The sequence below is a fragment of the Eubalaena glacialis genome, chromosome 12, assembly GCF_028564815.1.
Source record: "Eubalaena glacialis isolate mEubGla1 chromosome 12, mEubGla1.1.hap2.+ XY, whole genome shotgun sequence".
NCBI lineage: Eukaryota > Metazoa > Chordata > Mammalia > Artiodactyla > Balaenidae > Eubalaena > Eubalaena glacialis.
Genome location: NC_083727.1, coordinates 103,999,397 through 104,025,541, shown reverse-complemented (window position 1 = coordinate 104,025,541; position 26,145 = coordinate 103,999,397). Strand labels below are relative to the sequence as shown.

At 37.8% G+C, this 26,145-nt stretch overlaps 1 protein-coding gene and 1 pseudogene across 3 annotated transcripts in view; both read left to right on the top strand.

The window, feature by feature from the left end:
• IBTK (inhibitor of Bruton tyrosine kinase) overlaps positions 1–6,531 on the top strand; it is a 93,657-nt gene extending 87,126 nt beyond the window's left edge. For 2 of the 3 annotated variants that reach the window (XM_061207270.1, XM_061207269.1), the window contains exons 27-29: positions 3,836–3,907; positions 4,318–4,450; positions 5,237–6,531. In XM_061207270.1, the coding sequence (XP_061063253.1) occupies positions 3,836–3,907; positions 4,318–4,450; positions 5,237–5,368 (337 nt within the window). In that variant the 3' untranslated portion in view covers positions 5,369–6,531. The remainder of the gene's footprint in view (positions 1–3,835; positions 3,908–4,317; positions 4,451–5,236) is intronic. The other variant, XM_061207271.1, reaches the window with a different exon arrangement.
• A 323-nt stretch (positions 6,532–6,854) lies between these two features.
• On the top strand, positions 6,855–24,519 carry LOC133102278 (amine oxidase [flavin-containing] A-like; annotated as a pseudogene).
• The last annotated feature ends 1,626 nt before the right edge of the window (positions 24,520–26,145 follow it).

The following is a 26,145-nucleotide window of genomic DNA, read 5'->3' as shown; positions in this document are numbered from 1 at the left end:
TTTTTTTAAAGAAAAACTCTGCTTTTATTCTGTCCCATATTTTAAATCCTTTGGCTTTCTGCTTCAGTTATTTATTCTCTAATTACTTTTACAAACAACTATGTTCCAGGTGTTTTGCTGGACACTGAGATACAAAGATGAAAGAAACAGAGTCCTGTACCTTGAGAGACTAGTCTAGCAGTTAAGACATATGTGTGTGAAGTTTTAGAACAGTAATTGAAGTGCTCTAAAAAGAGAAAAGGTGATACTTGAACCAGTCCTTAAAGAATGAGAAGACATTTTTAATGGACTGTATTCTACACTACAGTGTATGGAAAATACACTGTATTCTGAGTGAAAAAGGCCTGGATTTGAGTTCTGTCCTTACCATTTTCCCAATTTGAGAATCAGGCAAATCATCGAATATTCTTTGAGTATTAGTTTCCTAATCAGTATAACGGAAATAATGCATGCTTTCTTCACAGAGTATTACGAAGATTAAATGAGATAATGTATATGAAAATACTCTCAGTAAATTTGTTTGCCCACTCACACATCAGGTTTAAACATTTTAGTTCTTACTGTATTTGTACTCTGACCCTACCATTTCATTTTAACTTTATTTCCCTCCTAATCTCTTAATCCAATCATTCAGTTTATTGAAGAGAACAACCTACCTTTACTTAAGCCAACAAAATCTTTTACTGTTCCATGTATTTGTATGACCAAAACCCTATCTCAGTGCCACGCCTCTCAGCTTTAATGTCATTTCCTCAGTGAAGCCAACAGTTTATACCCTCCTCCATATTGTTAATTTCTCCTGTGAATCCATAGTACTTGGTACATATTGGTATCAATATTAATTATATACTCTCACATTGCTTTATCATTTTTTTTTTTAATAGTAATCTATTTTTTTAAATTTATTTTTGGCTGTGTTGGGTCTTCGTTTCTGTGCGAGGGCTTTCTCTAGTTGCGGCAAGTGGGGGCCACTCTTCATCACGGTGCGCGGGCCTCTCACTATCGCGGCCTCTCTTGTTGCGGAGCACAGGCTCCAGACACGCAGGCTCAGTAGTTGTGGCTACGGGCCTAGCTGCTCCGCAGCATGTGGGATCTTCCCAGCCAGGGCTCGAACCCGTGTCCCCTGCATTGGCAGGCGGACTCTCAACCACTGCGCCACCAGGGAAGCCCCTGTCATTCTTAAATACCTTTTAAAATCTCTTTTACCAGAGATTTTTTAGTGGAGGGGACTGAGTTTTAATCAGCCTGATTTTCAGTACCATAGTGCTGACACAAACCCAATAAATGTGCATAAATGAATCAGGAAGTCAGTATTTTAGGCCCTGTTTGTTCACTTGCTGTTTGACTTTCTGTTGTTAAACCCAGCTAGACCTAAATTTGCTTATTGCTGAAAGAGGGCATTGGATTAATCTAAGTAATTTCTAGGTATCTTTCTAAGCATAAAATTCCACATTTAGGCCACACTCTGTAGTTCCTTTGTTAATTTTTCTCCTTACAGGAATGCTTCTTACCCACCCCCTCATTCTATAGCCCTTTTATTGTCTTCTCCATGGTTTTTATAGTCCTTATAGTCAGTCAGAAGACCTTTAAGTTTGTTTTCTTAAATTCTTTCTGTTGTATTATGTCATTTTTATATGTTGTTTCCTGATCTAGTTTGTGAGTTCTTAGAAGGCAGATTGTGTCTTCAGTTTCTGTCCTATCAGCCACATGTAACTCATGAAGTTAGAACACACCCTCTCAACATACACAAAAATAAACTCAAAATGGCTTAAAGACTTAAATATAAGACATGACAATAAAACCTCCTAGAAGAGAACATAGGCAAAACATTCTCTGACATAAATCGTACCAGTGTTTTCTTAGGTCCGCCCCCCAAGGCAATAGAAATAAAAACAAAAATAAACAAATGGGACCTAATCAAACTTACAAGCTTTTGCATAGCACAGGAAACCATTAAAAAAAAAAAAAAAAAAAGACAGCCTACAGAGTGGGAAAAAATATTTGCGAACTATGAGACTGACAGGGCTTAATTTCCAAAATATACAAACAGCTCATACAACTCAACAACAAAACGACCCTATCCAAAAATGGGCAGAAGACCTAAATAGACATTTCTCCAAAAAAGACATACAGATGGCCAATAGGTACATGAAAAGATGCTCAACATCGCTAATTATTAGAGAAATGCAAATCAAAACTACAATGAGGTACCACCTCACACCAGTCAGAATGGCCATCATTAAAAGGTCTACAGATAAATGCTGGAGAGAATGTGGGAAAAAAAGGGACCCTACTACACTGTGGGTAGGAATGTAAACTGGTGCAGCCACTGTGGAAAACAATATGGAGGTTCCTCAGAAAACTAAAAATAGAATTACATATGATCCAGCAGTTCCACTCCTGGCCATATATCCAGACAAAACTATAATTCAGAAAGATACATGCACCCCTAGGTTCATAGCAGTACTACTGTTCACAATGGCCGAGACATGGAAGCAACCTCTAAATGTCCATTGACAGATGAATGGATAAAGATGTGGAATATATAAACAATGGACTATTACTCAGCCATAAAAAAGAATGAAATAATGCCATTTACAACAACATAGATGGACCTAGAGATTATCATACCAAGTGAAGTAAGCCAGAACAAGAAAGACAAATACCATATGATATCACTTATATGTGGACTCTAAAATATGACACAAATGAACCTATCTAAGAAACAGGATCACTGACATAGAGAACAGACTGGTGGTTGCCAAGGGGGAGGGGGTTGGGGAAAGGATGGAGTGGGAGGCTGGGGTTAGCAGATGTAAGCTACTGTATATGGAATGGATAAACAACAAGCTCCTACAGTATAGCACAGGGAACTATATTCAGTGTCCTATGATAAACCATAATGGAAAAGAATATTTTAAAAAAAGGAATTGTGTGTGTGTGTGTGTGTGTATACACATGTGTATAACTGAATGACTTTGCTGTACAGCAGTAATTAACACAACATTGTAAATCAACTGTACTTCAATAAAAAAAATTTCTGTCCTATCTATAACCCCTAGAGTATCAGAGTATTTACTGTATTTTTCTTGCTCACAAAATTTAGACTATATATTACAGTCACAAAATTTGGCTGCTAATTATCTTGTTTCTATGTATTTTGAAACTCAGTGCTAATTTGTCACTCTTATTCATAAATGTTCCCAATATAAAACATTCTTCACAAAGTTGTCTGTATTTCCTAACATATGTTTGATTACAGTAAGTTGGCTATATGAATATTATTAGAAAAAACAGACCATTTGTTTTTTGGGGGAGTATAGTTGATTTACAGTGTTGTGTTAGTTTCAGGTGTACAGCAAAGTGAATCAGTTATACATATACATATATCCACTCTTTCTTAGATTCTTTTCCCATATAAGCCATTACGGAGTACTGAGTAGAGTTCCCTGTGCTATACAGTAGGTTCTTATTAATTATCTATTTTATATATAGTAGTGTGTATATGTCAATCCCAGTCTCCCAATTTATTCCTCTGCCACCCCGTTTCCCCCTTGGTAACCGTAAGTTTGTTTTCTACATCTGTGTCTCTGTTTCTGAAAAACAGACCATTTCTTCCAAGATCTTTCCCCATGGTATTTTATACACAAGATTTTATAACTACCTACAGATTTTTTTGTTGTTGTTTACTTACAATTTTAAAGGTAAGTCTGACTGCATATATTAATTTGTCTTCTGAGTCAGGGCCTTGCAATTCCTCCTCTGTATTTCTATTAATAAGTGATTTTACTAATGGTACTAGAAGCTTTAATCTTCAGTTTTTGTTGTTTTGCAGATGTTCTACTCATGGTTCCCCAGGACCAGAAGGCAACCATATTTCAGATGTACCACTTCTAGATAGTCCCAAGTAAGGTTAATTGATTAGCTTTGGGACCTCAAAGCTAGACTGCTTTTTAGGACTGAGAGAGAATATTAAGAAATTGGGAATAGTATGATAATCAAGTAGAATGTATTATCTGAATACTTTCTGCTCCACAGTTTGAGTTACCTTTCTGTTTAGTTATATAGCTTTGCTCCATTCCACTTTTTGGTGTTTCCAAAGTTTTCTCTACAGCACCAATCCAAATAAAATATTAGTTCTCCTTGTTTCTGTTTGTCACTTTGTCATTCTGTAAGTTGAATGCAAAACCTCCCAGGTCCCCTTACATTATAGGTCACAAGGAAAAAATGTAACACTGTTAAAGAGTATTTCAGAGGAGATTTTGTGTGCAAAAATTTGGCAAGATGAATGAAAACTCATAATTCCTGTTCTTTCAGTCCCTGGCTATGTTCTTCATTGCCTGCTCCTTCCGTGCTAGCCCCAGTCACTTTTGCATCTATTGTAGAAGAAGAGCTACAGCAGGAAGCAGCTCTTATCAGAAGTCGGGAAAAACCCTTGGCTTTGATTCAGGTAAATAACATGCTTATTTGGGTTTAATTTAGGGTAAGAACTATACTACATTTCATTCTTAGGTCTTAAGAAAATTCTCTGTTTGCTTTGCAGAGGTGCATGTATTTATCACATTAAAATGTGAGTGCAATGTAAAACAAAACTGAAGCATTCAGCAAGTATTAATTGAAGGTATTCAGGATAATTAATTTACAACTAATAAATTGTGCTAAAGCTAATATTTTTAGCACTGGTGATGCTTTGGACTGTTTTAGTTTTTGAAAGTGACCAGTAGAGAACTTGGCATTATCTAGCTCTACACCTGGCTTATGTATCAGTAAGAGTTCTTAGGTTGTAAGCCACAGACACCAAGTCAGGCTAACTTAAGGAGAAGAGAACTTACTTGAGAGACACTGAGATTCCACAGACTTAGCTGGAAACCAGAGAGCCAGGCTTAGGAAACAGACGACTCATAGTTGTCCTAAAGAGCTTAAAGAACTAGACAACTTGTACAACAACAGAAAGTATCTCACAGGATAAGCAATTGGAATGAATGGATTCCAACAGCTATCTTCAGTTTCTTTTTCCTTGCTCTAGATTAAAATCAAGGGAAGGTGGGTATCTGATTATTCTAACTCAGGCCTCAACCCTTCTCCTTTCGAAGGGGATAGCAGGATACCTATTCCACTGTCTTGTATGCATAGAAAGTGGTAGTTCCACAAAAGGAAATTGGAAAGCTAATAGAATCCTGCTCGGTTTATAATTGAAGGAGCAAAGCAACTTCTCTTTTCTCCTTCCTCCTTTCAGATTGAGGAGCGTGCGATACAAGATTTATTGGTTTTCTACGAAGCATTTGGCAACCCTGATGAGTTTGTCGTTGTTGAAAGGACACCGCAGGGGCCGCTGGCAGCACCTCTGTGGAATAAGCACGGATGCTAGTTCACCACGGAGTTGAGATGCAATTTTCATAAGTTGGGATTGTTATAAATACATGCTATGGAAAAAGAGTTCTTACAAATTTGGTAACAGATCATTCTAGATAGAATAAGAAAGGATTTAATTTCTTTACTGAACTTTAAGCATATACTGTTTGTATGATTAAAAAGAAATCCCTCAGAATTGTGATTTTAGTAACCTTTTGTGTAAAAATGTGTGAGAGGAAAAACTTACTAGGTTAAGTTTAAATAGAACTATTTCTTCTGAATAGTCTTAAAAGGAAAACATGAGTGATTGAGGTGTAAAATTTAAGAGTGATGCATTAAAAATAACTTTCCATTTGAGAATTTGGGATAAATAATTTAGAAGATTTTTGCCAAATATCTTTTTTTTTTTTAGTGTGACATTGATGAGCTTAAAGTAGGAGCGTCAGCCATTACTTTTGATCCATTGATGGCCAAAATTTTGTGTTTGCTACAGTAGTTATGCCTCCATTCTTGTGTCTTTCATCAGGCTTTGAATCTTCTGGCCTGATTTTTAAAGCTTGAGCTGCTTGAATGCCATTTTATTTCGGTTTCAACAGCACATTCTCCATTTTGCATTGAACTGTGGAGTATGGTGGAAAGGAAATAAGAATACTATTCTGAGCAGCTTAGTCTAAGATAATAGTTTCTTATAAGATTTGGAGTCATTGTGGGGATTGTTTTTGGATGGGGAGAGGAGACCTTATAAAAGCCTTATTGTGACAGAATCCATTTCTGAAAGTGTTAAAGTTTTCTGAAATAAATGCTTAATCATACATATAAGAATTGAATAGTTTGGAAGAAGGTTGGTTTACAGTTACCTTTACAATGTTACATAATCAGAAATTCTCTGAGCCTGGGTTATATATGAATAGACATAAACATTGTTTTCTTTACAGTATGCTGTTTGGGTTGTTTTTGAGTGGTTAAATTTTTAAAAAAACAAATGTTAAATCTGTGCTCCAGCACCTAGACAAATTGGGAAGGTTAATGTTTCTGAGAAGTAATAAGCCAAGGGGAACATACAGGCAAATCACTGCTATAATTAGGTTGATGAAAATACGGCTGAAATTAACTCAACACTTGAGCTTTAGCTCCACCCAAAGCAGCAAACTTGTAAGCAAATGTGCAATAAAAAATAATCTTGATCCATTTCACTGTTACTGTGTGTTTGATATCTTATACTATATTGACATCTATTATAGGAGGAATTACTAATGATTCCTCCTAATATCATATATTGTAGCCAGTATTTGTTGAAGTTGATGCTGTATCCATTCCTTAACTACTTAAAAAAGGGCAGTTTTCCTGCATGCACCTGCATGTTTGAGTAAATTGAGAAGCAATGAATTTTATAATGTTTTATGGATGTTGCTGTAAAGAGATTTTCTGAAGTAATTGATTTATTTCATTTGAACCTTTGATTCTTCCACACTTCTTGGCATCTTTAAAGATACCATAAAGTGATGATTTCCGTGGTGTACTCCATGCTGCCTGGGAAGCACCCTAAGGGCCTTTGGTGAGTGGGATGTGAAGGAGGAGCCAGGGTTGACCAAGTCTGTGGGGTTTTAGGTCTTCACTAACCTCATTCAGAGCAATTGCACTTTACGACCTGTTTTATATAGTGGAGAATTATATAAAACTTCATTTGGGAGAAAAAAGTTCTTTCGCTAGTAAAATGAAAGGTAAGCACTGCTATAAACTACATGAAGATAGCAACCTGATACATTGTGACCAAAAAGCCCAGGAAAGTGATGGGTTTTTTCCTTAACATTATTCTGCCTACAATAATTAACTCACCTTTAATCCCATGATTTCAAGAAAGTCTTAAGACTCTAGAAATGGGCAATTTAAGGGATCAGTGGGATGAAGAGGTTTTTAAGATTGACCAGAACAATCACAGAACTCCTTAGCCTAGAAAGGTGTTGATTGGATGGGGAATTGGGATTGGGGGTAGAGGTGTCAGAGCAGAATATGCTTAAAATTTGCAAAATCAAGACCAGTCAGGTAAAGTCGTATTTGTTGACAAAATACTAGGATTCAGGACTTTTCGTAAAGTCTAAAGAGGTGGCTTTTAAAATAAATTGTAGACAATCTTTATAGAGGAACAACAACAGATAGTCAGTTGAGAAAGGTATTGCTAGTTAATATCTTGGTTGGTTCTATACTCTTTTGCAGGCTGGGTTGTATTTTTTAGTTCATGATAAGGGCGTTGATAGCTGATTCATAAAACTTTATTTTTTTGGCTGCGTTGGGTCTTCGTTGCTGTGTGCCGGCTTTCTCTAGTTGTGGCGAGCGGGGGCTACTGTTCATTGTGGTGCACGGGCTTCTCATTGAGGTGGCTTCTCTTGTTATGGAGCACAGGCTTCAGTAGTTGTGGCACATGGGCTCAGTAGTCGTGGCTCGCGGGCTCTAGAGCGCAGGCTCAGTAGTTGTGGCGCACGGGCTTAGTTGCTCCGCCACGTGTGGGATTTTCCCGGACCAGGGATTGAACCCATGTCCCCTGCATTGGCAGGCAGATTCTTAACCACTGCACCACCAGGGAAGTCCTGATTCATAAAATTTTAGATCTGAAGAAACCTTGTAGATTAACCCTGTATATTCACTTTATTATATAAATTGAAGAGCATGAACTCCAGAGAAAGTGACTAATGAGAATGTCTTCTGTCTTTTCAGTCTGGTCCACCTACAACTACACCAGACTGCCTCTTAGAAATTACTAATTGTCTGTAGCAATTTAGCCAAGACTAAGAAAATATTAAAAAGCACTTAGTAAAAATACATATAACCCAGAAGCTTCCAGAATTATCAATTTAAGAGCTATTTTCAGAAGAAACTGCAGCAACCTCCCAGCAGGGAATTGGGGACAAGTGATCCAAGATATTCATAGTAATGTTGATGTATATCTTTTTTGCTTGAGGTGATGTTCAATCATGTAAGATGCCAAAACAACCTGGTCTTTCCTACACACATGACCATCAAACTATATTTCAGACCCTATATATATTTCATTTTCTTGTATGTCTCTACTTGGCTGCTTGGCTGTTTGTGTCAAAACTGAATTCTTGCCTTTTCCCAAACTCTCATCTTTTTTTATTTCCTTATCTCTTATTCTGTCATTCTCATTAAGGCTAAATGTTTGGTTTCTTTGTCTCTTTCCCACATTTATTGTCCAACTCCTGTCAGTTCTGTCTCTGCAATATCTTTTATCTAATTTTCTTCATTTCATTCCCATTACTACTACTCTGTTTTAGGTCCTGAAGTTTTTCTGAAAGTTCTCAAACTTTTTGGCATCAGGATCCCTTTATACTGATTAAAATTATTGAGGACCTGAAAGAGCTTTTGTTTATATTCATTACATATCTATCATATATAATGTATTGCAAATTAGAACTTTTAAATTTAGTTCATTTAAAAATCATAAGCCAACACATACTAACATAAATAAAATTTTTAATGAAAATGTAACTTTTACAAAACAAAATTAGAAGAGTGAGCTTGTTTTATATTTTCATATATATATGAAAATATGTAACTCAGTATTTCAGGTTCAGGCCTTTACTGTCTGGTTTAATAGAGGACTCCTACATTCTCATATTTGCTTCCACATCTAATCTGTTGTGAAAACAAATGTCATAGTGTCTGGAAACTTGAAAGACTGAGGTTGAAAAAGGCAAGTAACATGTTATGAAAATACTTTTGACCTCGCCAACTCCTGAAAGGTCGAGAAAGTGGTCCACTTAACTGCTTAAGTCCCTTAACTGTTGAGTCCCTTAACTGCCACCCCATTCTCTGTTTCCTGGTCCAAGACATTAAATTCTTTAACTCTCAGACTAATACCCCCAAAGCATATCTTCCTGCTCTGAAAACTCAAGTTACTTCCTCTGCACTTTAAGTTGATATTTCCTCAGCTTGGGCTTCCAGTGATTTCTTTTTCTTTTTTTTTTTTTTTTAAATCTATACACATAGTGGTGGAGCCAAACCTGACCTGATGTTTCTGCCAAAGAGGCTTCAAGCTTTGCTCGTGTAGATCTCCACCTAAATTTTTCTTTCTCTTCACCTATTGAAATTCTACCCATCCATGATAAAGGCAACCCCAATTTTATTTTCCTTATAAACTTTTTGTTTTTTCCTTCTCATACCTCCTCAAAAGTAAACCAAAATAAAGTATTAGCATACATGGATCAATTATGTTCCCATTTCCTCTTAACACTTGTCATATTCTGCCATTATTTTTGTTTTTCTGTTTGTCTTTTACTTTTACTATTACTTATAGTTTGAAGGCATAGGCTAGGCACTTTTTTCTTTCTTGTATTTGTGTGTATTTAAATCTTCAAAATCTTGAACTGTAACACAAGACAAAAAGGTTTTACTTCAGTGATTTACCAGTAAGTCAAGCAATGGACCATTAACAGCCTCTTGGAAAGAGGTGCTGGATTTGATTTGCTAGTATTTCATGGAGGATTTCTGTTTCTATAATTCATGATATTGGTCTGTGGTTTTTCTTTTGCTCTCTTTTTCTAGCTTTAGAGTTAGTTTAATAATGGCCTCATGGAGTGATTTAAGAAGTAGTCCCTTTTCCTCTGTGTTCTGGATGTTTATAAATGATTGGTATTATTTAAATATTTGATAGAATGAACCAGTGAAGCCATCTGGTTATGGACTCTTCTTTGTGGAAAGGTTTTAAATTATTAATTCAGTTTCTTTCTCTTTACATGTTATATATAAGTCTATTGAGATTTTCTGTCTTCTTGAGTCAGTTTCAGTAATTTGTGTGTCTAGGAATTTTTCCAGTTCATCTAAATTGTCTAGTTTGTTGGCATAAAGTTGTTCATAGCATTTACTTCTAATCCTTTTAATTTGTGTAGAGTTGGTGGTGAGGTCCCCACTTTCGTTCTTGATTTTGGTAGTCCATTTCTCTTTTTTTCTTTGATCATATCAATTTTATTGTTCTGTTCAAAGAACCAACGTTGTGGATCCTTTTGATCTTTCCCTATTTTGCCTGCATCCCCCTTGTTTCAACCCTGATCTTTATTATTTCCTTTTTTCCTGCTTGCTTTAGCTTTAATTTGCTGTTCTTTTTCTAGCTGTTTAAGCTTAGATTATTGATTTAAGGTCTTTCTTCTTTCCAAAACATAGGCATTTAAAGCTGTAAATTTGCTGGTAAGCACTGCTTTAGCTGCATTACATAAATTTTTATATGTTGTTTTCATTTTCATTCAGTTCAAAATACTTTCTTATTTCCTCTTGATTTCTTCTTTGAACCATGGATTATTTAAAAAGTATATTGTTTAATTTCAAAATATTTGTGAATTTCCCCCAATATCCTTTTGTTGTAGATTTCTAATTTAATTTTGTTAAATTTGGAATACTTATTTTTTATTGTTTCAGTCCTTTAAATTTGAGACATGTCTTATCATCTAACATATGAAAGTTCCATTGTATTCATGAGAAGAGTATGACTGAATTGACATCAACCTCTTATGAAATGGTAGCTTACAGGACTTTGTTTCCTATGTTGCGGACATAAATTTGTTGCATAAATAAAGGACAAGGATAGATGCTGAAGAACAAAAGGAGTGGACTGTGCTGGATATATTCTGTTTGCACCTCAGATCCATTCTCTGTTCTTCTTCCCTCTACTATGTCTTGTGGAGTTGAACTCTAGGACTTTACCAGTCAGCTTATTTACCAGCCAGGGTTAGGCAACCTCTGGCTTCTGGTTACATTAGCCAATTTGGAACACTAGCAGAATACTGGCATATTGACAGGAGGAAAGATAAAGCTTCTTTTTTTCCTGCCCTTTACCTCCATGATGTTGCTATGGGCCACACGTCTCACAGGCTCCTATCAGGTAGCTCACTCTCCACAGAGCACTTTTCTCTCCAGATTCTGTTTCCCTTCACCCATTCAGTTCTAGGAATGGCAAAAGACCTCCCATTATTTCTAGCCCAGGTTACTGCAATATTCATTGTATACAGTTTCCCTATATCCTGCCCACATTATAAAGAATCCTTTAGTAATTTACCCAAGTTGAGAGTGCTGTCTGTTTCCTGCTAGGACTCTAATTGATTAGAGATGATCCGAGTAATGGAGAAAAGTAAGAGAATGTAGAGGTTTTGATTCAAGGATATTTCATTTAGAAACTTGGCAGTGAACAGGTAGATGCATGAGACACAGAAATGATAGGTAGATGGGTCACTTGTTTTGTGTTTTAAAAATGGAAGTCTATGCATCAAGAAAGCAGAAGGTGAGAAGTTGATGCATAGAGAAAGAGATTGGAGGTGCTGGGAATAGAGTAAATAATTGCAGAATGGGGATGAAGATGGAATCAAGAGTACAAAGTAAAACTTGTGGGAAAGGAGAGAAGTACTATCTGTTTCTCCTAAACTGCAGGGAAGAAACTAAGGATAATCATTGATCAGTGGTTCTCAGTCTGGTCTCCACATTAGCAACCAACATCACTGGGAACTTAAGAGAAATGCAAATTATCAGGCTCCACTCCAGTTCTATGGAATCCAAAACGTGTAGAGTAGATCCCCACAATCAATGTTTTAGCAAGGCCTCCAGGTGATTCTGATGCATGCCACGTTACTCTGATACTAAAACCAGGCAAAGATGCCACAGAAAAAGAAAAACTACAGGTCAACATCCCTGATGAACATAAACACAAAAATCCTCAACAAAATATTATCAAACTGAATTCAACAATACATTAAAAGGATAATACACCATGATGAAGTGGAATTTACTTCAGGGATGCAAGGGTGATTCAACATCTGCTAATCAAAATGAAGGATAAAAATCATATCATCTCAATAGATGGAGAAAAAGCATTTGACAAAATCCAACATTCATTTGTGATGACTCTTAACAAAGTGGGTTTAGAGGGAATAAAGGGCACATATGACAAGCTCAGAGCCAACATCATACTCAATGGTGAAAAGCTAAAAGCTTTTCCTCCAAGATCAGGAACAAAACAAGGATGCCAACTCCCACCACTTTTATTCAGCATAGTATTGGAAGCCCTAGAGCAATTAGGCAAATAAATAAATAAAAGGCATCCAAATTGGAAAGGAAAAGAGTAAAACTTCACTATTTGCAGGTAACACATTATTTACAGAAAACCCTAAAGACTCCACCAAAAAACTGTTAGAATAAATGAATTCAGTAAAGTTGCAGTATACAAATCAACATATAAAAATCTGTTGTGAATCTATACATTAATAAAGAACTATGAGAAAGAGGAATTAAGGAAATCCCTTTTATAATTGCATCAAAAGGAATAAAATACTTTGGGATAAATATAACCAAGGAGGTGAAAGACCTATTAAAACTATAAAATACTGATGAAAGAAGACACAAATAAATGGGAAGATATTCTGTGCACATGGATTGGAAGAATTAATATTGTTAAAATGTTCACATTACTCGAAGCAATCTATGGATTCAATGCAATTCCTATCAAAATTCCCATGGCATTTTTCACAAAAATAGAACAAACCTAAAGTTTGTATGGAACCACAAAGAACTCAAATAGCCAAAGAAATATTGAGAAAGAACAAAGCTGGAGGCATCACACTTCCTGATTTTAAACCTATAGTAATCAAAACAGAATGGTACTGGCATAAAAATAGACACACAGATCAATGGAACAGAACAGAAACCCACACATATATGGCCAATTAATTTATGACAAAGGAGCCAAGATTATACAATGGGGAAGGGACAGTGTCTTCAATAAACAGTGTTGGGGAAACTGGACAGCCACAGGGAAAAGAATGAAACGACTACTATCTTACATCATATAAAAAGTTAAAATGGATTAGATTTGAATGAAATACCTGAAACCATAAAACTAGGGGGGGGGAAAAAGGGGGTAACCTCCTTGACATCAGTTTTGGCAATGTTTTTTTTGGATTTGTCACCAAGAGCAAAGGCAACAAAAGCAAAAACAAAGAAGTGGGACTACATCAAACTAAAAAGCTTCTGCACAGCAAAGTAAACCATCAACAAAATGGAAAGGCAACCTACTAAATTGGAGAAAATATTTCCAACTTATTTTTCTGATAAGGGAATAATCCAAAACGTAAAAAGAACTCATACAACTCAGTAGCAAAAAACAAACAAAAAAACAACAAAAATTGATTAAAAAATGGGCAGAGGACCTGAAGAGACATTTTTCCAAAGACTACATAGAGATGGCCATGAAAAGGTGCTCAACATCACTAATCATCAGGGAAATGCAAGTCAAGACCATAATGAGATATCCCACACCTGTTAGAATGGCTATTATCAAATAAGCAAGAAATAACACGTTTTGATGAGAATGTGGAGACAGGAACCCTTGTGCACTGTTGGTGTATAAGTGAAATTGGTGCAGCCACTTTGGAAAACAGTATGGCGGTTCCTCAAAAAATTAAAAATAGAACTACTGTATGATCCAGCAACTCCACTTCTGGGTATTTATCTGAAGAAAATGAAAACACTAACTCAAAAAGATATATGCAGCCCCATGTTCATTGCAGCATTATTTACAATAGTGAAGATACGGAAACAACCTAAGTGTCCACTGATGGATGAATGGATAAAGAAGATGCGATACACACACACATATACACAGTGGAATATTATTCCATAAAAAGGAAATCTTGCTATTTGCAACAAGATGGATGGACCTTGAGGGCATTATACTAAGTGAAGTAAGTCAGGAAAGACTGTATGATCTTACTATGTGTAATCTAGAAAAAACAGAAAACGACAAGAAAAAAACCAGGCTCATAGAGACAGAGAGCAGATTGGTGGTTGCCAGAGGTGGGAGGTGAGGGGTGAGCAAAATAGGTGAAGGGATTCAAAAGGTACTAACTTCTGGTTATAAAATAAGTAAGTCATGGGGTGTTAGGTACAGCACTGTTAAACAAAATTTTTGTGACTATGTATGGTGACGGATGTTAACTAGGTTTATTGTGGTGATCATTTCACAGTATATGTGAATACTGAATCATTTTGTGGTACACCTGAAACTAATAAAATGTTTATGTCAGTTATACCTCAATAAAAAAATTTCTAGCACCATTCTTTGTTTGAAAATAAAAATTAAATGGCCCAAGTTAAGACTGTGTGGGAAAAATTATAGGGCCAAACTCAATTTCAAATATTCAAGACAGACTGTGACTTCTCAAATAATCAGGTATTCTGTTTTATAGTCTCCCTTCACCTATCTTTTATACATTTAATTATGTGCATATAGCCTTTTTAGATTCCATACCTGGTATAATTAAGTTTGGAATTAATTTGCATAGAAAATGAAGAACTGGATACATTGTTAAATGGTTGTGAATATGAATTTATAATGCACATAATTTTCCAAATGCTTAAAATTTTTGTTTAGCTATGGAGCTTAATTTAGTGTGTATTTGGAGCTCCTAAAAAATAAAATCCTATAAATATGCTCCTTTTAAAACAGATGGCATTTGAAATGGATGGCAAATATTTTGTACCTTTTAAGATTCGGCTAAACATATTAAGGGAATCTCCAATCCCTTCATCTGCACATGGGATGATGAAAAAAAGATGATTTAACTTTTTTTTTTTGTTTTTTTTTTACTTACAGAGACTTTGGAAGCACAATTTAGCGTGCGCTAGGACTTCTAGTTTTAGGATAGAGAAAAGACACCTTCAGCTTTCTCTTGAAAAATCACCTCTAAATAACAAGAAAAGCAAGAAGCAAACACAAAGTTCACTTTTGATGAAATCAGGAGATATCTCTAAGACTGCATTACAGTGTAGGAAGACAGAATGAGTGTGGGTCCCATGAAACTTCTAGTAGAATGGCCTCCACTTTTATTAGTTTATTATAACTACATAAAGCCCTTGTTCTTTAACTATTTTCCTTTTTCAGCTGGTTCTAATTTGAGCTCTTCTGGGTCCAATACATCTATCCTGAGCTTCTCAAAATTTCCAGAACTCAGAGTCGATTTGGTCATCCACTTTGGTGAGTTTCAGGTATTGTAGGTCAACTGATGAAACTGGCTTGTAATAAACTTCAGCATGCTGCTTGCTCATGGCCCAAGCCATCTCAATATCAGGCTGACCCAAGGCCAGCATCTCACTGGCTCATCACCAGTTCTACTGATCACTGCCATGTTGCAGCCCACAAAGCACGGCCTCACTTTCCTTACAGTGATTGTGTGTGGGTGTGTGCTCCTTCCCCAGTTGACTGGAAGGGGCCAGAACTAACTTACCTTGCAAAAATAAGTACTGGAGATCTATTCAGCACAGTGCCTGTAACTAACAGTATGATTGTATACTTAAAACATGCAGATCATGTGTTGTTACCACACACATGCAAAATACTACTGTTAAAGGGGGTGGGAGGAAACTGGGAGGTGATGGATTTGTCAACAGCCTTCACGGTGGTGATGCTTTCATGGTGTGTTCTTATTCCCAAACTCATCAAGTTGTATACATTAAATATGTACAGCTTTTTACATATCAATCATACCTCAATAAAGTGTTTTTAAAAGTAAACTGAATTAAAAAAAGAACAGAAGAGCTGAAAGTGATGCCTCTGAGCTGGGGTCAGGGGCCACTTTTGGCACAAGTCTTTTTAGCAGGGTTTGACTTCTAAGCTCTGCAAGTGTATGTTACTTATATAATAATTTAAAGATTGTAAAGTTAACTATAAGCTCAAAAATGTAGTAAGTAGATTGATGGCGTTATAGAAAAGAGAACCAGACATAATTTTTGCTCAGTATAAATATTGATTGAAATTGTGTTTAATTTTAAAATTTGAGACTGTATAAAATAAGTGCCCCAAACTTGGTTAACATAAAAGTTCTAATTATTAAGCCAAGTTTCCTTCATGAAATAAGCCCCCGTTTCAGAAAACGTACAAGTATAAAGCATCTATCTTCACTCTGATGTATTGTAACTGCATTAGGTATTTTAAGGTAAAATCTATGGTGGAAATGTAACAAACATGTAGATTATTTACATATATAAAATCTTGTTCACATTCCTGAGTACACTTCAGATTTGTTAAAGTAATACTAAACTTCTGAATCAGATTATGATGTATTAATGATATGAAGAGAGAGGTAAGTTGTGGATTCTGATAAGTTACCAATATGTGCCATATAGTTATAGCAGCAGACAGCAGATTTGAATAAACCCTCTTCTAATAATCATAGTAATTGCTGGGTCTCCCTATATGGACTATCAGTAAAGAAAATAAATCCAAAGCAGGAAGTTAAAGTCAGTTAAAATTTATGAAGGCTTCACATTGATTTCTATTGAAGTTAAGCACTTTTAAAGCTGGTTTTAATTTTGTGTTTGATTTGAGCCTCAGATTCTTCTTTGGAATTGCTATTTTAAGAGAGCATGTGGGAGGAGTCAAGATGGCGGTGTGGGAAGCTGCGGAGCTAGCGTCTCCCCACAACTAGGGCACCTGCTTGGCCGCTGGTGGGGGACTCTGACCCCCAAGGAGACGGGAGGACCCCCAAAGTGAACTGGTAGGATGTAGGGGGACCAAAGGGAGAGGAGAAGTGGAGGCCAGAGAAGATCAGTGCCCCTGAGGCCGGGGAGATTGGGAGAGGCAGGCGGGAGGGGCCGTCCAGGTGGAGCAGGAGAGGAGCAGAGGGCGACTGCCCTGTCCACTGGGGCCGCGGGAGCCTCTGACCTCCCAGGCTGGTGCCCTACCATCCAAAGCCCCCTCCAGGCCACGTGGGTCCTGGGAGCATAGGAGGGAGGCTGCGGAGATCAGGAGAGGCAGGTGGGAGGGGCCCTGTGGGAGGACCAGGAGAGGAGCAGAGGGCGACTGCCCCACCCACGCAGGCCCGGGGAGCCTGCTGAGCTCCCAGGCTGATCCCCTGCCCTCCAAAGCCCCCTCCAGGCCAAGTGGGTTCTTGGGGGCATAGAAGGGAGGCCAGGGAGATCAGGAGAGGCAGGCGGGAGGGGCCCTCCCAGACCCCAGACCTGAGGAGCAGGAGAGGAGAGGAGGGCAACTGCCCCGCCCACTCGAGCCCAGGAAGCCTGCTGGGCTCCCAAGTGAGGTCCCCCGCCCTCTGAGACTGGGGTGGGGGGGCACGCCTGGGCCCCTTCTGTTCCTTGAGCCTAAGCCCCACCCCCACAGCCCCTAGGGCCTTTTCCAGCACTGTGGGTCCTGAGCATTGGCCCCGCCCACCACCCAGACCTCTCCCTTGCTTAGGCCTCGCCCCCCACAGACAAGGCCTTCCCCCCCCTTTTTTTTTCCCTTTCCCTCCTCCTCTTTTTTAATATTGTGGTACTGATGTACCTTCCAGTTGTTGATTCATCTATATTTTTATTTTTACATTCTTTCTAACATGTCTGTTAGGTTCCTAGTCTAATTTTATTTTTTACTTTGTTTTTTTTTTTTTTTTTTTTTGCCTCCCCACATGGCTTGCGGGATCTTGATTTGCAAGCCTGGGGTTGGGGGGGAAGCTCCTGCAGTGGGAGCTCCGAGTTCGAACTACTGGACTAACAGAGAACCTCAGACCCCAAGGAATATTCATCAGAGTGAGGTCTCATGGAGGTCCCCATATCAGCACCAACACCCAGCTCTACCCAATAGCCTACAAACTCCAGAGTTGGAAGCCTCAGGCCAAACAACCAGTAAAACAGGAACACAATCCCACTCATGAAAAAAAAAAAAATGAGATGGCAAAAAAATATGTCACAGATGAAGGAGCGAGGTTAAAACCTACAAGACCAAATAAATGAAGAGGAAATAAGCAATCTACCTGAAAAGAAATTCAGAGTCATGATAGTAAAGATGATCCAGAATCATGGAAATAGAATGGAAGCATGGATTGAGAAAATAAATGTTTAACAAAGATCTAGAAGAACTAAAGAACAAACAGAGATGAATAACACAATAACTGAAATGAAAAATATGCTAGAAGAAATCAATAACAATAACAGAGGCAGAAGAACGAATAAGTGCGCTGGAAGACAAAATGGTGGAAATAACTGCCAAGGAGCAGAATAAAGAAAACAGAATGAAAAGAATTGAAGACAATCTCAGAGACCTCTCTAACAACACTAAACACACCAACATTCGAATTATAGGGGTCCCAGAACAAGAAGAGAAAGAGAAAGCGTCTGAGAAAATACTTGAAGAGATTATAGTGGAAAACTTCCCTAATATAGGAAAGGAAATAGTCACCCAAGTCCAGGAAGCACAGAGAGTCCCATACAGGATAAACCCTAGGAAAAACACACCAAGACACATATTAATCAAGCTAATAAAACTTAAATTCAAAGAAAAAATATTAAAAGCAGTAAGGGAAAACCAAAAAATAACATACAAAGGAATCCCCATAAGGTTATCAGCTGATTTTTCAGTGTAAACTCTGCAGGCCAGAAGGGAGTGGCAGGATATACTTAAAGTGATGAAAGAGAAAAACCTACAACCAAGATTACTCTACCCAGCAAGGATCTCATTCAGATTCAATGGAGAAGTCAAAAGCTTTTCAGACAAAGCTAAGAGAATTCAGCACCACCAAACCAGCGTTACAACAAATGCTGAAGAAACTTCTCTAAGTGGGAAACACAAAAGAAGAAAAAGACCCACAAAAACAAATCCAAAACAATTAAGAAAATGGTAATAGGAACATACATATCGATAATAACCTTGAATGTAAATGGCTTAAATGCCCCAGCCAAAAGACACAGACTGGCTGAATGGATACAAAAACAAGACCCATATATATGCTGTCTACAAGAGACCCACTTCAGACCTAGGGACACATACAGACTGAAAGGGAAGGGATGGAAAAAGATATTCCATGCAAATGGAAATCAAAAGAAAGCTGGAGTAGCAATACTCGTATCAGATAAAATAGACTTTAAAATAAAGACTGTTACAAGAGATAAGGCGGGACACTACATAATGATCAAAGGATCAATCCAAGAAGAAGCTATAACAATTACAAATGTTTATGCACCCAACATAGGAGCACCCCAATACATAAGGCAAATGCTAACAACCATGAAAGGAGAAATCGACAGTAACACAATAACAGTAGGGGACTTTAACACCCCACTTACACCAATGAACAGATCAAACAGAAAGTAAATAAGGAAACACAAGCTTTAAATGACACAATAGATCAGATACATCTAATTGATATTTATAGAACATTCCACCCAAAAGTGGCAGAATACACTTTCTTCTCAAGTGCACATGAAACGTTCTCCAGGATAGATCACATCTTGGGTCACAAATCAAGCCTCGGAAAATTTAAGACAACTGAAGTCGTATCAAGCATCTTTTCTGACCACAATGCTATGGGATTGGAAATCAATTACAGGAACAAAACTAAAAAACACAAACACATGGAGGTGAAACAGTGCACTACTAAATAACCAAGAGATCACTGAAGAAATCAAAGAAGAAATTTAAAAATACATAGAAACAAATGACAATGAAAAACAACGACCCAAAACCTATGGGACGCAGCAAAAGCAGTTCTAAGAGGGAAGTTTATAGCAATTCAATCTCATCTCAAGAAACAAGAAAAATCTCAAATAAACAATCTAACCCTACACTTAAAGCAACTAGAGAAAGAAGAACAAGTCAGTAGAAGGAAAGACATAATAAAGATCACAGCAGAAATAAATGAAATAGAAATGAATAAAACAATAGCAAAGATCAATAAAACTAAAAGCTGGTTCTTTGAGAAGATAAAATTGATAAACCCTTAGCCAGACTCATAAGAAAAGAAGGAAGGATGCAAATCAATAAAATTAGAAATGAAAAAGGAGAAATCACAACTGACACTGCAGAAATACAAAGGATTATAAGAGACTACTACAAACAACTATATGCCAATAAAATGGACAACCATGAAGAAATGGACAAACTCTTGGAAAGGTACAATTTTCCAAGACTGAACCAGAAAGAATTAGAAAATAACAGACCTATCACAAGTAATTAAATTGAAACTGTAATTAAAAATCTTCCAACAAAAGTCCAGGACCAGATGGCTTCACAGGCAAATTCTATCAAACATTTAGAGAAGAGCTAACACTGATCCTTCTCAAACTCTTCCAAAAAATTGCAGAGGGAGAAACACTCCCAAATTCATTCTACAAAGCTACCATCACTCTGATACCAAAACCAGAAAAAGATATCACAAAAAAAGAAAATTATAGACCAATATCACTGATGAACAGAGATGCAAAAATCCTGAACAAAATACTAGCAAACGGAATCCAACAGCACATTAAAAGGATCATACACCAGGATCAAGTGGGATTTATCCCAGGGATGCAAGAATTCTTCAATACATGCAAATCAATCCATGTGATACACCACATTAACAAATTAAGGAATAAAAACCATATGATCATCTCAATAGATGCAGAAAAAGTTTTTGACAAAATTCAACACCCATTTATGATAAAAACTCTCCAGAAAATGGGCATAGAGGGAAACTACCTCAACATAATAAAGGCCATATATGACAAACCCACAGCGAGCATCATACTCAATGGTGAAAAACTGAAAGTTTCCACTAGGATCGGGAACAAGACAAGATGTCTACTCTTGCCACTCTTATTCAACATAGTTTTGGAAGTCCTAGCCACAGCAATCAGAGAAGAAAAAGAACTAAAAGGAATACAAATTGGAAAAGAAGAAATAAAACTGTCACTATTTGCCAATGACATGATACTATACATAGAAAATTCTAAAGATGCTACCAGAAAACTACTAGAACTAATCAATGAATTTGGTAAGGTTGCAGGATACAAAATTAATGCACAGAAATTTCTGGCAATCCTATACACCAACAATGAAAAATCAAACACTCCCATTTACCATTGCAACAAAAAAAATAAAATACCTAGGAATAAACCTGCCTAAGGAGGTGAAAGACTTGTACTCAGAAAACTACAAAACACTGATGAAAGAAATCAAAGATGACATAAACAGATGAAGAAATGTACCATGTTCTTGGAATGGAAGAATCAATATTTTGAAAATAACTATACTACCCAAAGCAATGTACAGATTCAATGCAATCCCTATCAAACTACCAATGGCATTCTTCACAGAATTAGAATTAAAAAATCTTACAATTCGTATGGAAACACAAAATACCCCGAATAGCCAAAGCAATCTTGAGAAAGGAAAACGGAGTTGGAGGAATCAGGCTCTCTGACTTCAATCTATACCACAAAGCTACAGTAATCAAGACAGTATGGTACTGGCACAAAAACAGAAATATAGATCAATGGTACAGGATAGAATGCCCAGAGATAAACCCACGCACATATGGGCATCTAATTTACGACAAAGGAGGCAAGAACATACAATGGAGAAAAGACAGCCTCTTCAATAAGTGGTGCTGGGAAAACTGGACAGCTACGTGTAAAAGAATGAAATTAGAACACTACCTAACACCATATGCAAAAATAAACTCCAAATGGATTAAAGACTTAAATGTAAGACCAGACACTATAAAACTTTTAGAGGAAAACATAGGAAAAACACTCTTTGACATAAACCACAGGACGATCATTTTTGACCCACCTCCTAGAGTAACAGAAATAAAAACAAAAATAAACAAATGGGACTTAATTAAACTTAAAAGCTTTTGCACAGCAAAGAAAACCATAAATGAGACAAAAAGACAACCCTCAGAATGGGAGAAATATTTACAAATGAAACAACAGACAACGGATTAATCTCCAAAATATACAAACAGCTCATGGAGCTCAGTATCAAAAAAACAAACAATCCATTTAAAAAATGGGCAGAAGACCTACATAGACATTTCACCAAGGAAGACATACAGATGGCATGGCCAAGAGGCACATGAAAAGATGCTCAACATCACTAATTATTAGAGAAATGCAAATCAAAACTACAATGAGGTATCACCTCACGCCGGTCAGAATCTCCATCATCAAAAAAGCTAGGAACAATAAATGCTGGAAAGGGTGTGGGGAAAAGGAACCCTCCTACACTGTTGGTGGGAATGTAAATTGATACAGTCACTATGGAAAACAGTACGGAGGTTCCTTAAAAAACTAAAAATAGAACTACCATATGACCCAGCAATCCCATTGCTGGGCATATACCCTGAGAAAACCATAATTCAAACAGAGACATGCACCACAATGTTCATTGCAGCATTATTTACAATAGACAGGACATGGAACCAACGTAGATGTCTATCGAAAGATGAATGGATGAAGAAGATGTGGCACATATATATAATGGAATATTACTTAGCCATAAAAAGAAACGAAATTGAGTTATTTGTGTGAGGTAGATGGACCTAGAGTCTGTCATACAGAGTGAAGTAAGTCAGAAAGAGAAAAACAAATACCGTATGCTAACGCATATATATGGAATCCAAAAAAAAAAAAATGGTACTGATGAACCTAGTTGCAGGGCAGGAATAAAGATGTAGACATTAAGAATGGTCTTGAGGACACAGGGTGGGAGGGGGAAGCTGGGGCTAAGTGAGAGTAGCATTGACATATATACACTACTGAATGTAAAATAGTTGGCTGGTGGGAAGCAGCAGCATAGCACAGGCAGATGGGCTTGGTGCTTTGAGATGACCTAGAGGGGTGGGATAGGGAGGCTGGGAGGGAGGCTCAAGAGGGAGGGGACATGGGGACATGTGTATGCATATGGCTGATTTGCTTTGTTGTGCAACAGAAATTAACACGGTATTGTGAAGCAATTACACTCCAATAAAGATCTATTTAAAAAAAAAAGGAGCATGTGAATCGTAAAGGTGTTCCAAAATTAGAAATTAGAGATTTTTACAGGTTACTGGGAGTTCACGAGTCCACATTTCATGCTTTAATGTAATAAAAGTCTCCAAATGAGGCACTATCTTTCATATTCATAGCAACAGATGGCATACTAGTTTAGAATTTTTAAGTTGTGAATTGTATCACACTTATTAGTAAAAATAGAAAAATGGATGTTACAGGAAGAGTGGATGGTGTGAAAGGGTGGTATCATGAGGCATGAACCACAGTGACTGTGAGGTGAGACAGGACTGCTAGGCAGTTTGCATCTCTCTTTGTGAATATCAGTGTGACCTCTGAACCCCATGAGGTGTCTGCCCTGTGGTTCTTGTGGTATGTGAAGCAGTGTGGAGGCACCACTCAGATATTCTCCATTACAAACGGGGCCAGGAACAGAAGTCTGTAGACGGATCTGGTCAAGTAAGCGAGCGGATAATGCACCTCCTCGGGGACAGAGTGAAGCTGGGGTGTCCTGTCACCTATGTGGACCAGTCAGGCGACAACATCATGATAGAGATGTTGGATCATCAACTTTATGAGTGCCGATACGTGATTAGCGCCATCCCACCAACTTTGACTGCCAAGATACACTTCAGACCAGAGCTTGCTTCAGAGAGAAATCAGTGAATCCAGCGTCTTCCAATGGGGTCTATCATTAAGTGCATGATGTATTACAAGGAAGCCTTTTGGAAGAGAAAGTATTACTGCAGCTGTATGATCATCGAAGATGAGGAAGCTCCAATTTCAATAACCCTGGATGACACCAAGCCAGATGGATCGCTGCCCGCCCTCATGGGCTTCATCCTTGCTCGAAAAGCTGACCACCTTGCTGAGGTCCATAAAGAACTAAGGAAGAGGAAAATCTGTGAGCTGTACGCCAAAGGGCTAGGATCCCAAGAAGCTTTACAACCGGTGCGCTATGAAGAGAAGAACTGGTGTGAAGAGCAGTACTCCGGGGGCTGCTACGCTGCCTACTTTCCCCCTGGGATCATGACTCAGTACGGAACGGTGATTCGCCAGCCCGTAGGCAGGATTTACTTTGCTGGCACGGAGACTGCCACATAGTGGAGCGGTTACATGCAAGAAGCAGTAGAGGCCAAAGAAGGGGCAGCTAGAGAGGTCTTGAATGCTTTGGGGAAGGTGGCAAAGAAAGACATATGGGTCCAAGAACCTGAATCAGAGGATGTTCCAGCTGTAGAAATCACCCACACCTTCTGGGAGAGGAACCTGCCTCCCGTGACAGGCCTGCTGCTGCTGAAGATCATCGGATTTTCCACATCGGTAACTGCCCTGTGGTTTGTGGTGTACAAATTCAGGCTGCCAACCCGATCCTGAAGTTTCGGCTTCATGCCTTCTGCTTACTCTTTCCCAGCATCATCAAAAGCAAAATGTTGACAAATTGAAAGGCTGTATCATCGGATCATCTTTAAGTGCACTGATTTAACCCCTCGGTTTAATCTCAGTGTATCACCTCCTTCATTTCCATAAGCTCACACTCCATCTTGTGATGTGTCTGTAGACCAGCTCGTGATGACTGGTAGAAAATTACCTTGTGATCAATTTCTTAATTTCAAGAAGTTAAAGCTGACGTGCTCATAAGAAAAAAAAAAATAGAAAAACACTCAAGTTTTATAATTCTAGTATTCCTTTTATCTTCAATCCCAGTGAAATGGAAATAACATTAAGCTGGAGTGAAAGGATGAATTTTCCTTTACCGTCTAAGAATAACATAGCAGTGACCAGCCTGGGTTTGCTTATTACTCTGATTCTGTTACCATAAAATAGAATAGTGTTTTTGACTCATTTTGCGTCATTAGAAATGGAAAACTTTTAGAGGCAAAGAGGCATTTAGTATGGTTTCATATTAGATGTAAGTCCATAACTAGGTATCTAAAACCATCAACATCAACATCACACTCATTACCAAGCATTTGTTTAAATAGAAAGTAGAATTCAAGGACAGGGAATAGCATGTACCCCTCCTGCCTAGGGACTGATGTTTGAGTGATGAGTGGCAGGAAGTAATATAATGTAGTATGTTCTAAGAACCTATAAGAAGAGATATTGGAAATAAGTACTATAATTAAAGGTAGTGGCTGAGATTTAAAGAAAATAAATTTGGGACTTCCCTGGTGGTTCAGTGGTTAAGAATCCGCCTTCCAATGCAGGGGACGTAGGTTCGATCCCTGGTCAGGGAACTAAGATCCCACATGCCGTGGGGCAACTAAGCCTGCATGCTCTAGAGCCCACGTGCCACAACTAGAGAGCCCGTGTGCTGCAACTACTGAGCCCGCACGCTCTGGAGTCCGAGCGCCACAACTAGAGAGCCTGCACGCTGCAACTACTGAGCCCGTGCGCTCTACAGCCCATGTGCCGCGACAAAGATCCTGCGTGCCACAACTAAGACCCAACACAGCCAAATAAATAAATAAATAAATAAATAAATAATTTAAAGAAAGAAAATAAATTTGCTCTTTGGTTGTATATTATACAACATTTATTTTGCATTAGTTAAATAGGGCCCTCCAAATGACCTTATCTTAAACTTTTTGGAACTGTACACCATTCAAGGTGAAAAGCAGGCTTCTTAGAAAGGAGGTTTATTTTCTCTTTAACATCATTTGCCCTCAGAGTTGTTGGTGTAAACTTGTTGTTGGTGTATTCTTCTAGGGTAGAAACCAAAGACATATATATATATATAATTTCACTAAGTTTGCCATAGGATTATTACTTTCATCAGTAAGATGGTATAACGCTATATAAATGAACTATTTGTAGAGTTCTTGTGAGGCTGAAGCAGTTTGGTTTCACAACAGGATTAGGCAGTTTACAGAAATATCAGACATTTAAAAATAGGGCAGAAATGTATGCTCAGTGCAGAGTTTCCTAAAATGTTTTCTATGGAATGCTAATTCTGAGGGGTGTTGATAGTTCTATATAGTTCTAAAAAGCCCAGTGGCT